Source organism: Leptosomus discolor, chromosome 12, assembly GCF_034619465.1.
Source record: "Leptosomus discolor isolate bLepDis1 chromosome 12, bLepDis1.hap2, whole genome shotgun sequence".
NCBI lineage: Eukaryota > Metazoa > Chordata > Aves > Leptosomiformes > Leptosomidae > Leptosomus > Leptosomus discolor.
Genome location: NC_141402.1, coordinates 2,871,922 through 2,886,183, shown reverse-complemented (window position 1 = coordinate 2,886,183; position 14,262 = coordinate 2,871,922). Strand labels below are relative to the sequence as shown.

The following is a 14,262-nucleotide window of genomic DNA, read 5'->3' as shown; positions in this document are numbered from 1 at the left end:
AAAAAACTGTGTTTATTAAATAGTTTATTCAGTTACTAATTATTTGCCAAAATAATGGAGCCATTATGCCAGCTGTTGCTGGAACAGGAACACTTTAACACTAGGCAACAGAAAGCAAGCATCCAACAACAAGCAAAGGGAGAAACAGTACCAAACCAATACTGTGTTTCTGACTGCACGGGAAATTAGAGCAAATGCACAATTAGCCACAAATTACCAATTCTATCTAGTCTCTAGAAGTCACCCAACATCTAGGTAAGAACATGCAGATGTAATTATTAAAATAACTCCTACAATACAAGGACTAATTCCAACTTTCTATTCCTACTACAATAAACTGGACTAAAACCAGACCCTTTCTCCACGTTGCTTCCTTCTCTAAAGCAGGATTTGCCGGCTCTTTCCCAATCTGACAGTAACACTTACTTAGCTCACAGGGAGGCACTGGAAGAAAACCAACGCAGGGGAGATGCATTTCCCTTCGCTACAGGGGTCTGCATGGTGGGTGAGCTGTCCAAACCGTTCATCAGGGCTCCCCGGTACGGCCAACGGAGAGAGACAGGTGTCTCCAGAGGATACACGTTTTATTACTACCCTAGCACAGCATGAACCACCACCTTACCTTTTCCCCTTTACTATAAGGGTAACCCAGAGGCTTAACTTCTACAGTTAAAGACTGTGTTAGCAAAATTAAAAATACATTTGCTACCAATCATTTCCTTGCCACGCAAGATACCTTTTTCCTTCTTCACACAGGCAACAACATATGTGATTGCATCGTATCACAATCTTTCTTAATTCAGGGAGGAATGCTTGTATTATTGATTACTGAAAACAGACTGCCCATAATCCAAATGCAAACACTGATTTATTTAGGATTACAACAACACAACGGGTTTGGAAAGCTGTTTCATTACAAGAAATAACAGCCATATGCGTATAAGGCTGGGTTTTCAAAATAGGGAATTTCTCTCTGTATGTTCAGGCAGTCCAGACTGGATAATACTGTCATCTATATAATCTATTTCCTCCACATCCTGAGAAATGATGGTTGCAAGTTAGATTTTTCCCTACTAGAGATGGATCCAAATGACCTTGATCTGAACACCCTTACACAGTGAAAAAGCTCAGATTCCTGCACAAACCTGGGTACCAAAACTATCTCTCCTATTTCTTTCAAAGAAAAGAAATAAAGTTGTGTACTAAAAAGATTGGTGCACAGAAAAGAAAATGAGCCTAGATAATGCAAGCAGATCTGTAAGGTCGATTACTCATATCTTTATTATCTGGTCATACTGCATCAGTTCAATTTTTTGTGATTGCTCAAACTCATCCATACAGAGGAAAGGCATAAAACACCTGCAGTGACCTTAGCACCGCTGGAACCTTTAAACTTTGTAAGTTACTGAGTTCATTGCTATGCACAGAGCAATTAATAAATCATTCCTACACAACTGTTGCATAACATTCAGATGTTTCTGGAGAAGCCACAATAAAAAGAGTTCAAAGAAAGTTTTTTCAGAAATTGCCTTACCAAACATTCTATGTCTTTAAAAGACACCATTTCAGTCTTTGAGGAAGGAGGTCTACCTTTCCAATAGCTTTGCTGAAGGCGGCCAAGGTGTGCCAGTGCCTGATGAATTCCGACACCATCACTGGCTCAAGGTTATCAGGAGCACCATGAACCTCAAAAGATTACGTTTTTTTTAAAAAAAAAAAAAATTCTTTCTAAAGCACACTACTGCCTCTATCCACTCACTGAATATGTCAAAGAGGGAAGGAAAACCCATGTAACAAACAGTAAAAGAAAAATCATTAGAATCCCAGCTTCCACACATGCAGAGAATGAGAACTGACTCAAACTGAGTTGGTTAGAGTGTAACATCTTTCAGTGTAACATACTGAAGGATCCCAGCAGCAGGATCCTGAATCCAAGTCTTCCTGTAGAGTTCACCAGGTAGAAAGGAGACAGTACCCTTGAAAAACACCCAAGGAGCATTACCAAGGTACTAAAATTGGCATCTAACAGCAAGATAGCATTACACTTTTTACTGAAGTGCCACTAACACGATGCTAAACTTCCAAGAGTCCATTACATACACATGACCAGTGCAGTTTCTGCACCAAAATCCACAGTAACCATAGGATTTCAAAGTTACAGAACTCCACTGGAACAGTTTCCACTTCTAATTCACCACAGCAGGATGCGAAGTAATAAGAAATAGGAAAAGGAAGAAGTTCCATACTTGTACGTGCATGGACTAAACATACCCAAGTGGCCTTCAAAACAGCGTTTAACCATAGACATATGTGGCACATTTCCTCGTGCAACTTCGACTCCAAACAATAAGTAATTGTTCCTACCTGATGAATTTCTTGCCATCCATTTTCATCTTTGCAACTGACGGTGGCATGTTCGTGAAGTAGCAGCTCGCAGCAGTAAGGATCCCCTCCCACAATAGCAGTGTGGTACAGGGGTGTCAGGCCACAGCTGTCTTTGTAGTTAGGAGATGCTCCAAGCTCTAGAAGGGTCTGAAAGCAAATCACTAACTGTGAAAAATATATTCTGGAGGAATTTCTAACTCTAAAAGGGACTTTTCTACCTGAAAAGAGTATTTACAAGGTTGGTATTTGCCATAAGGTATATTTTTTTGCTCACTTCTTTATAATCTGATAGAATGGGCTGCAGCACCAAGTTAAGCAAGGAATGGCCTCAGAAGAACTAGGATCTAAAGGAACCTACAGGGATAGCAAGGAAAGGATGAGTGGCGATGTCTAAGTTCCACCCTCTCATTAAGTTCAGAAATCTCAGTACTGAAAATGCCACATCACCCCTGCAACACATTCACCTCTTCAGCTATAAGATGCTTTATCAAAAGCGCCATGAGATTTGATTATCTGTCAAAAGGAAATAAGCAAAAGCCATAAATGCAAGACTTAATCTGGACTATGGAGGTGATTTAAGAATACCTGTTAATATACAAAAGAAAACAGAAGACACTGTGTTAAGATGTAACGTGTAATCCACGCCACTGGCATCTGCTTTCAAAGAGACATGCAACAATAACACTATTCCTATTCCCTCGGAGAGATCTTTCCCAATGTATCAGCGAATAAGGTTACATTTCAACACTTTTTCTTCCTACCAAAAAAAAGTCAGAAATGAAAAGGCCCTTTATTGAAAGCATATCCTAAGATTTGAAAGCCACAAGAAAGCACTAGAACAAGCACATATTAAAGGATCCATTGAGGACAATACAGTAGTTAACTGAAAACATTCTCCTTTATATACTTTCTTTCTATAAAATACTGTATAATTTGCTACTGAAAGCATTTACCTTGAGGGTTACTTGGTTCTTGGCTCTGGCTGCTTTGTGCAGAGCTGTCATTCCATCTTTGGCTCTGAAGTCTAAATGTGCTCCTCCATTTTTCAGAGCTTTTATCACTTCTACTGTATTGTCAAGCTGAACTGCCAGAGTTAAGGGTGTTTCTAAAGAAGAGAATAGCACATACTTGAAAAAAGATAGGCAAATCTGTAAAAAATAACATTTGCTTTTAAAATGTTAAGTTAAAAATGCTGCTGAATTAAAATAATAAATTATTAATTTTCTCCTTTGGACAGCGAAACCATACAGGTTCCATTAGCCTAGAGTCATGAAGGCAACAGAAAGAATGTGCGGGATTCAGCCTGTTAGTCGATTTAGGTTGAATAAACCCAAGGTACTACTTAATGCTGCTAGTTTTATTGTTCTGACCTCCACTTTCCAGGTCATGATAGTTTGGGTCCAGTCCTCGGTCCAACATCTTTGTGATTTTTTCCACTGAGAGATGGTGGACATGATCCATGAATTTTCTCAAATTAGCCTGAAACAAAGAGTGACAAATGAATCATCCTCTAATTTTAAAAAGAAAATTTTGACTAAAAGTGAAATATTCCATCAATTGATATCAATATCCACTGACATCTTTGAACAGCAGCTAGTTAACGTTCCTGGAGAACCTGACTTTATACTGAGAGCATAAACCCTACAGTTTATAATGTTCAAAAGTCAAACACAGTAAGAAGATTCTGGTTTTCATAGTTTTAAAGAAAAATGACGAAACGATACATTCAGTAAGAAATCAGGATGCTGTACAGTGATCACTTATTATTCCGACCTGCAATGAGTCTAAAGACAGACCAGCATTTCTGCAGCATGCTGAAAGCATGTCGTATTTACAAAGTAAGCTTCATTTAAAATTACTAGCAGACATATGGAAGAGTCAAACATGGGAATTTTTCCATGAGAGAAATTCCCAGATTCACACATCCCTGTTGGTGCTGGCAGCACATGCTGTTTGTTGTTCAGCAACTGGCCCAGGTGGTAACGAACTCCTACTCATTCCCAGTTTCTCAGACACGTTGCTTTGCTAAGTCAGCAATTTCTAACTTCCCCAGTAAACTGGGCATACCTTCGTGTGAAGCTTGGCCAGCTGTTTTTCATCAAGGTTGAACTGTTTGTACACTCTTTTCTTGTATCGAAACTGACAGAGGAAAAAAAAAGAATGAATTTTAAATGTCCTATTTTGCTTAAAAAAACATAAAAATACAATTTTCTGACCTTACCAGAAAGTATCATCCACAATGATGTAGGTTTAGGCAAAATTCAAAAAAAGGCTTGGAATGACATTTTGAATATTCAACCAATAATCAGCACTCTGCTTAACATAGTGGGATCATAGTTTTACAGTTCATGTAGGCAAAATCCGTATCTTGTATAAATATACTGAAACCAGCGGAGGTGTATGGGAAATGAGATCAGTCTCTAGAATCTACATAAATAAGCAAGAATTATAGTGAAAAGAGCTTTTCCCTGAGGCATCTGGGCACTTTCATTTACAGATTCAGTAAGAGAAAACTAGGAAGGCATGTTAAACAAACCCCCACATATTTCAATATATCAGCTTAGCATTTCTGATTTTTTCTTTTTCCAAAAAAAGGATTCCTGAAAAATCCCTTAACCAACATAGGTAGAACTTACACATGGGAACGATGTTCAACAGGACTGGTCCTGTGAATGAGGTTCAGAGGATTGCCTCTTTTTTTTTTTTTAGCTGAAACTCACTCACATTTTACCCTGAACAGTTTGCTACCCTACGGCCAGAGCAGCAAGATCTATGGCAAAAAAATCATGGAATTTACATAGTTATAATTCACTACTATCTAATCGTACTAAGCAGAATTCAAAGAATGCAGCATGTCTGTTGGACAAGGAGGCTGTACTGAATGAGGCTTTAAGACCAGCTTTTCACAAGACCACTTTTAACCCCTGAAGTGCAATCCTTTGTCTGCAGCGAGAAGAATTTTGCAAACAGCCAACACTCATGAAACAGAGCATGACAGCAAAAAAATAAAGTCGTTATTTAATTTGCTTAAGGCTATACTATGGACATCAGTGACTGAATCTCTGAAGTAAACTGCTAGCAAAGCTAGGACTTGAAACCTTCTCTGGACCCTGGCTCTTTTTTGTTGGATTTGTGTTATAGTGGAGTAAGCCTGTTAACTGCAGATTATTAGTGGTTGATGTACCACCATACAAGCAATACCAAAATTAATTAAATACAAGTTTCATGCCCCAGTTTCCTGCTATACTGTGTTTCAGTGTGATCTGGCTCTGCTCCATGTTCGCCCAGTGCCATAATAGTTCTGCCCAGTTCATCCCCCAGCTGCACAGCCTCTGCACGAGCACCACAGAGGGGAAAAATTCCAGCGTCTGTGTGTGACTGCTTCACACATACAAACCCTCTCTTTCCTTACTGCTTTCCCAGGAGACAGCCAGAGGAAATCTGTGTGCTCTGAAGGAGGGCACAGAGAACTAGATGCGGGGGGGACAAGAAAAAAATGGCTTCAGTGAGAAAGACAGACCCTCTCTTTGGGAGAAAGCAAAGGCTGGTTATTCAGCAACTGCTCCCCTACTATTGCAAACCTCATCAGAGACTCAAGAGTTTAATCTAGAACCTTACATTTCTTTATTAGATCACAAAGAAAGATCACAAAGAAAGATACATCTCCCATGTCCTCAAGTAGAGGAAAACTCCAAAATCACGTTTCCCAGAGGGACTGCTTCTTTGCAGCTTTTCAGGGAGAACACACGGAACAGCTCCATAGAGCAAGTGAACGCCAGCACCTCTGTGAGCAAGGGTTCAAGTTCTGACCTGCTGAGCGCTCTTTCCCAAATGCAGTTCAGATGCGTGTAGAAACTTCAAATACAGCTTACTGTATAACTTCTATCAGAATACAAATGTTTCTGATATTAGATCTAAAAATACCTCTAGTGAAGGAACTCCTTTATTAACTGGCTGTGGGTATTCCCTAAGAAGTCGTTCCTCATCCAGAAACTTCCCATCTCTACCATTGCTTGCAGGCTGGAACAGTCCGTAATTCAGGACATCTTTCAAACTCTGATTCAAAGTGCACAAAATCCGTTGCTTTGCAACCCACACTGAAGCTTCTGGGTTAAATCTAATGCATTTCTGCAAAGAGAAATTATTTAAAAAAATCTAATTAATGAAGAAACATTTAAGTAGTATCCTATCTTCTAAAATTTAGAAATTTCAAATATAAAAATGTAATCAAACAAGATATTATAATTTGTCACATAGTTGGCTAGGAAGCAATTTTCAGTCCCCTTACATATTTGACATTTCAAGGTATTTTGTGAAAAGTTGAGGGTTTTTTAATAATGAAGGAAAGGAAAGAAGAAGACAGAAAGAACATTATAAACAGTATTTTCATTCCCAAATGGCCCAGTAGTTAAGGTACTGACTTAGCAGCAAGTGCAATCAGTTTGAAATCCCTGTGCTCCCTCCGCTCTGAACCTCAGCTGCCCCATGGCTCTTACATGGATTCAAACTTCAGCCCAGACTCAAACCTCAGCAGTTTTCAGCAACTAAAAATCCTCAGTTACAGTGTAGGTTAGGAGCTGAACTTGTACATGCTCTGTCCCTATGCAGTGACTTGTTGTTATTCACATATCCTGAAATATTATTAGACATGCTATTAAAATGGGAAGAAGCAAAGTAATTTTGGAACTACAAGTTTTTTTCCAGGGAAGTCTTTCGTACATGAAATTCTTACGTGAAACAAATTGGTTTTGGACTTGTATGAAACTGCTTTGATTTTAACACCACGAAACACAAACTTCTGATCACAGTTTAACTAAGTCTGCTTTTATTAATGCACCTTGAGAATCCAACATGTTCAATTTTGTTCAGTCTGTTCTTGTGTTCTATCTGTTCTTGATTGCATGCACATATTGCAGATTACGGTGTGTATTTCTAATTCTCAAAGATCTGCTAAATTGGCAAGATTATAAATAATTTCAAATTTCTTCAGTATATATTTCAATGGAAACAAATTTTCTACAGTATTTATGCATACTGTATCAGTAATGCACAACATTTATCTGCTGAAATAGTTTGCTTTCCACAGGTCTGACATTGGCATGTTCCTATAATGCAAGAGGACAAGACATAATAGTTTAACCACCTTCACTGGACTGAACTGGCAGTGAGGAATTCTTTTGGTGCAGTAGCTCAAAGGCTTTTTTTAAAATGAATTATCTGATAAGTATACCACTATTGTATTTCTGCCACACTAGCTACAGTATTTTATACTCCTCAATGGCAGAAAAAAATATGGAAACACTTCGAAACCGGCAATTTCACAAACTAATTTATTCAGAGCCCTATATTTATCCTTCCCATGAAGCTAGGCAGCATAGAGATGGAAGCTGTTACCACCCTCTGAGGCAGCTGCTGAACAAGAGGATAAGAAGGACAACTTAAATACTGCATAAGGCATATTTTAGCTCAGCCTGCCCCTGGAAAACCTCCTCCTTGCCACTTCTCTGCCCATCTGGCAGCCCTCCCAGGACAAAGACCACCGAAGTCAAAATCTCCACCATGTAGATGAGTTGTTACCTACTGCCACGCTTTCTACTCTGAGAAAACATCAGCTGAATCACAGAAGAATCTATACACAGATTGCTTTAGTTACAAAATAAATAAGAATTCACTAGATGCACATGGCGTGGTGACCACAAGGAAATGAGACAGTGGCTGAGTCAAAAAAGCTGGGCAACTTTTTCTAATCTTCAACAACTTATTATAAAAAAAGAAAACAAGGATAGTGGCAAAAAATTACAGAAACATATGAAACAAAGATATTTTGTACTGGCAGATGTGGTATCTATTCTTTCCACTCTTTTTGTTGAATCCCAAGACCAGCTAAGATGGTTTGTCTTGAAGGCTAGCTACATACACTATAAAAATTGCAACGGTTCCTTCAAATAAAAACCAAAAAAAGCAGCCCTATGTAGCTCAAAAATACTGTCAAAGCCACACTAGGCTACACAAAATCCAAGTCTAGCAGCAAGACAGCACGTCAACATCGGTTGCTGAAATGCGAGACCTGTGGTTCTGATATTAAAGCTCTTTGGACCATGAGACGTGGTCAATTATAACCTTGCATTCCTGCACACTGGTGAGAGTAAGTCACTAAGTGCAACAGAAGGACGGGAAGCAAAGGGAAAAAAATATAGCTCACTCACTCCAGCTAAAAGGAAGATATTAATTCAGTGGGAATAATGTTCATGACACAGAATCTCTGGGGAATAACATTTATCTCTTCAAAATCTACCAACCAACACATCTTTTTCATCAGACTCAGAGTTGTCAATCCCACAGAGCTGCACTGCAACAGAGGAACCATGACAAATGGTTTGTACAGCTGCCTCCAAAATGTGATTGCCAGAATATCAAAATACAAGTTATTCCTTTCAGTAAAAGACGTCGATATTAACGATGTGACAATCAAAAAGTGGAAAATGCAAATGAGAGTTGGGTATCATGAAAAAAATGGAGCAAGTTGCTCATTCTGATCTGTGATCAGTGTTCAATTTAATTCTTGGAGGCGCTGCTTTCCTTCATCAAAATGCATTCAGAAAACACAGCATTCATTAAACAAAAGGTCAAAAAAGACAGTCTGGCCAGCCCGTCACCACCTGTCCAGATCAAGGGCATAAGAACAGATGACAGCAGCACCCACAGCGTTTCCATCACCAAACTGAAGACAAAAGAAGGAATATCAACTATGACCAGAAAGCAGCAACAAACAATCAGCTACAAAACAGGATACGGAAGAGTAGTTGTGAAAAGTTGCAAAGGAAAACCTGGAATAAACCTGAGGCAGCGGATGGCAGTACAGACTGGAAACAAGTAAATATGGGGGCGTCTTAAGCAAAAACATCACTGCAGTTGTGACAACTGGGTTTCTACCTACCTTCATAAGACAAAAATTGCACAAACGAGTGTTTTGTCTAAGAAATAAAAGGACTAAAGGAAAAAATTCTTAATCGTAAAGGCCAATTAATACTGGGAAAAGTAAAGAAAGGATACAAAAGTATAAAAAGCAATCCAGATGCGGAAAATGATACAGAAGTAGCTACAATTTCAGCTGTCGCTTTACCAAACCGTCACTTACTAAACGACACTTTCCATGGAAAATCCAAATAAAGAGGAAGGGGGGGATGCAGCAAATGCTCATCACTGAAGTGGAGCAGCAGATGGGCAGAAAGCATTTCAAAGAAACCTTCAGCAGTCCCAATCCCATCTCAGCATCAGAATTTAATAAAACATATGAATCTGAGAATTTTTATTTTAAACACAACCCAGGGAGAGCACATAAGTATAGGATAAAACAAAAGAACAGAACAAGCAGCCTGTGTTGATAAAGTGATGAAAACATTCCTTAAAACAATCGTCAGACAGATCTGTTCTTGAAGTCCGGGAAAAGAGCAATTCTAAGCACAAAACATCCGACATCACTGTCAGAATATGACACAAAGGAGATTTTTCTTGACAACAGCTACTGGAGAAGAACCAGGCTCCTTCCAGTTATAGGCAGAATCACTTGTGATATGTTCCTACATGGGCTGATAAAGGAAATAGATACAAGATGACTTACCCTGGATTCAAACCAAAAAGGTCCAGGGAGAGGTCAGATATGCCAAGCATCACAGAGGAGAGCGCAGACGTGTTAGTTCACCCAGTTTTCCACGTCCAAAAGACATCTGACACCATGTACAGACATGGTTGCTGCTAGGCACAACACAGGCAGTCGCCTTGGGCGGCAAACTGCTGGGGGCTGTTGACTGCCAACTTTGCCTACCAGGGAGGAAAGGTGCAGATCTGTCACCAAACAGTGCCGCTGACAGCGTGACACTGGACCTCGATGCCCTGGGGATGAAGCATCCTCACGTTAAGGGCAGACAAGTGAGTATTGCCCAAGCTGCCAAGAAACCCTCCACCACTACTGCAAAGAGAGGAGGAACTCGACAGTTACTGTCATTTCCCTCTCAACACCAAGTAGTAGGGGGTCATCCTCACACCAGAGCCCTCTGGGCTGGCTGCACTGCAAATCAGCCCCTGGGAAAAAGGGATTACACCTGTGTCCTGCCTCCACAAAGGATCCATTAAAGCCGAGCTTCCTGGCTTATTAAATCAGGATATTAAATGGCAGATAATACAGCTTTTCTACCCACTCTCCTACGCACATGTTTGTGAACATGGAGGGCTTTCGATGCCCTCCATTCCCTCCGTAATTTTACTGAGCTCAGGAAATCTTTCAGTCACTTAAGTGTTCTCCACCCTCCTGTGCTAAGGATGGCACTTATGTGAATACAGACAATGCACAAAAGAAATAACTCTTTCTACAAAGTATTGTTTCAATACACTGGATTATCATCTGAACCAAAAAGGAGACAAAAAAAAGAACTGATACAAGAATTGAAAAGTAAGTCTTCGTAAGAGCTTCATATAAACTTGTACGAGTTACATTATCTTATTCTCATTTGAAACTTCAAAAAGGGGCAACAAGACATATTTCCTACACTGGGTGATAATTTCTGAAGTGCTCTACAGCAGCACATCCTACTTATGATTCTTGGAGCTGATCTTATACCTGAAATGAAATAAAGGTGATTTACACCAGTCACCACAGATGAGCAAACTTCTATTCCTAGTGAGATTAGCTGGGGTTTTAAAGCTTCCCAGGCAGTTCAGTTTTATCTAAAACCCTAAACTCACCTTCTTTTAAACAACTATATTCTTGATCATACTTTCTAAAAAAAAAAAAAAAAGAATAAAACCATACAACTAAATTATGTAATTTCATGCTCCTTTGATTAAACAGACTACTTTTTAAACATCTCTTATGTTAAATTAATTATAATTATACAGCAAATGGGGTGTATGTCGGATTTTGCTTGTAGCTGTAACACAGCTCATGAACTTTGCTACACTACATTAAGCTATCAGTCCTCCTGTTTGCAAACCTGAATCCAGATTTCACTTTTCTGTACAAGAGCTTGTGGGCTAAATTAAATCAGAAACAGATCATCTGCTATAGAACTGTTTAAAACAATTGAGTCACTTTTCATTAAGAGTTTATTAAAAGGAAAACAATGCAAAAAGGACAGCAGTAAAAATGAACAAATGAAACAAAACCAATACTTGTGGTTTATTTCCTACACGAAATGAATTTTTAAAAAATAATTTTCCATAGTGTCAATAAATAGCTCATTATTGGTATAAAAAAAACAGACTAATGAAATAAGAGGGCTTCAGGAGGCTAACATTTTTTTCACAGCAGAGTAAACCTAGCAAGTAAAGCTAATCTTCCCATTTTACTGGATCTATTCATTGAGCACTGAAGACAAACGTAGAGCAAGCTGGTAGTATCATCAATAAAATCCGTGTCCAGTCAGAGCCTGTCTTGACAGAGGACTTCACTACAGGCAAAATCCTTTTAAACTTAAGATGTGCCACAGCGGATTTCAGTATTTCGAGAAATACCAAAACGAACAACCCAAGGTGACAACTGCTTCAACCAAGATTTAATAAAAACACCTGCACGTGGCTCACAGGAGCCTCAAGTCCTGCTCTGCCCTCTGAAGCCTTCCTGTCCAGCTCAGGTCCCACACCACTGCCTCTTCATAGAGGTCCATCTCACACCATATGAACAAATGGAGTGGTACGGTAATTTCAGCAGCAACCCTCATCTAAGAGGATTTTTCAAGTACAAGAATAAGAAATAATGCTCCCAACTCCAACACACATTTGTCTGAGTTTCTGCAGCACTGTGTAGACTGGGCTTTAAAAAAAAAAAACAAACAAAAAACCACACCAGACCTCTACAACCATTCCTGAGGCACACTGTCAAAACAGCTCTTCCCTGTCAGCTTGTAGACAGGCCATCTCTATCATTCTAAAAATGAACTTAATTAAAAAGAAAGGAATAATTTCATCTGAGATAGATCTTCAATGGCAGCACAGCATGATGTAGATCTTAAATGTCAGCACAGAGTGACGCGTGTAGCACACATCCATAAAAAGAATGTGTTTTTATAATCATCTTTGAAATGGAAAAAGTCTGATGCCTACCATGAATTGAAAATCCCGACAACAGCATTCACAGAGGCCCAGGGTAATTTAGATAATTAATCACAAACTTGGACAAGCTGCAGTCCTACATAGAATCAGTAACGCCCAAGACCTTCCCAGGGATGAGATTTTATTCCTACCACAGCACTTGCTGAGGACAATGTTTTACTTAGAAAGTTACAACAGCAAACTTTTCCAACTTTATGCTCCCAGCATTCCAGACATTGAATTTTACACATTCAACAATAAAAGAAACACAACTTATTAGGTTCCTCGTGAGAAAGAGTGAGGAATTTAGACTGTAGATTTCTAATACGTAACGAACATCCAAGATTTTTTTCATTAAAAACACCTTCTGTTCTCATTTACTCAATCAGACATTTTTTAACAAATTAAAAGTCTGTTCAATTCTTTCTGCAAGATGTGAGAGATTAAATCTTTTGTTGAAAATTCCAATAGACTCAGGGATGCAAGACATAGCCATAGGCCCATAAGTTAGCTTGTAAATAACTCCTCTAGGAAAACCAGAAAAGGTTCATTTTATCTTCTCTGATGCGTCTCCAGCATAAGCGGTGAAGAGACAGGAGAGAATAAAATAACAATTTCATGTCATTGTAAAAACTGAGGGACAGTTCGATGCCATGCTTCATTCTTCCTCCAAACCAAGTGTGTTGATTTTTCTGGGTGGAAGTCTGAGAACCACCACCATGTAGCAAAGGCATAGCAGCAAAGGAGGAAAGAAAGATTTATTCATGCTTCTCTTTCCTCATCTTTATGCTCTAAAAGACACCAGCTATCTAACAAGGATATCTTTTTGTGGGAGGATAACAGAGAAAGGCAATGAATATGGTAAAAAGAGAGAGAATTTTATGACCTCCTGCTAGACCCCAGTCTAGTGTCAATCACAAATTATCTCATGAAAAGAGAAAGCAGAGAAGCCAGTGGGGTTATATGAAGCTTTGATAGAGATACCATTTGTGGGTTCAACCGTCATCTTCTGATGAGATTTTAGATTCCAAATTCTCTTTCTTCTAGTCAAATGCCTCTGAATGCAGATGGGACAGGTATTTTGCTTTATCAAGGTAACACACTAAATACGCTCTCTCGGATGGGATGGTGGCTTTAGTTTAGGCAGTCAGATACACCACTGGGGCAAAAACCGTAGACATTAGAAGAAAACACAACATAAGTTTTGGCTGTAATGTGTCAAAAAATGGTAAGAAAACAAAACAGATCTACTGCAGATTGAAGCCAGCAAAGCTAACAATTTAATTTTACCTTTTTTTTATTATTCTCATAATCCAATACACCTTACCGTTTGCTGAAGATCGGGTATTATAATCCGAATCACTAAAGTGTTGCTCTGACTGTCTTCCATTCTGCTGCTTGGCTTTTCTGCAGTTGCTCTAATTGTGTCATAAATAGTTTCTTCTTTGGAGCTGTCTGATTCAGATTCAACAGAATAGTCGGAAAAGCTTTGTGCCATTTCATCTTCACTTGATGTTGGGCTACGAGGCATGTTCAAGTTTTTTATCCTGCCAATACAAAGGAGAAAGAAAAAAAGGTAAGTTAAAGTCTTAAAAATGAATCAGCTACAAGTTTCGTTTTCTTGGAAGAAATGTGCATTTAACAAAGTTTTATGATTTTCCCTCCTTTTATTTCCTTCTGTAATTTATGTGGGTAGGCAGACTGGAACGGAAATAAATCTGGCTACCAATTCACTATCAAAGAGGGAGAAGGACAGGAGAAGGAAAAGACGACTAATAAAAGGGAAGATGA

At 39.0% G+C, this 14,262-nt stretch overlaps 1 protein-coding gene across 6 annotated transcripts in view; it reads right to left on the bottom strand.

The window, feature by feature from the left end:
• The window catches only part of SHANK2 (SH3 and multiple ankyrin repeat domains 2), a 310,473-nt gene extending 296,471 nt beyond the window's left edge, over nucleotides 1-14,002 (bottom strand). For 5 of the 6 annotated variants that reach the window (XM_086472429.1, XM_086472430.1, XM_086472431.1 and 2 more), the window contains exons 1-6: nucleotides 13,799-14,002; nucleotides 6,310-6,513; nucleotides 4,453-4,524; nucleotides 3,756-3,864; nucleotides 3,339-3,490; nucleotides 2,365-2,532 (exon numbers count right to left, since the gene is read on the bottom strand). In XM_086472429.1, coding sequence (XP_086328555.1) covers nucleotides 2,365-2,532; nucleotides 3,339-3,490; nucleotides 3,756-3,864; nucleotides 4,453-4,524; nucleotides 6,310-6,513; nucleotides 13,799-14,002 — 909 coding nt within the window. The remainder of the gene's footprint in view (nucleotides 1-2,364; nucleotides 2,533-3,338; nucleotides 3,491-3,755; nucleotides 3,865-4,452; nucleotides 4,525-6,309; nucleotides 6,514-13,798) is intronic. The other variant, XM_086472434.1, reaches the window with a different exon arrangement.
• Nucleotides 14,003-14,262: the final 260 nt, after the last annotated feature.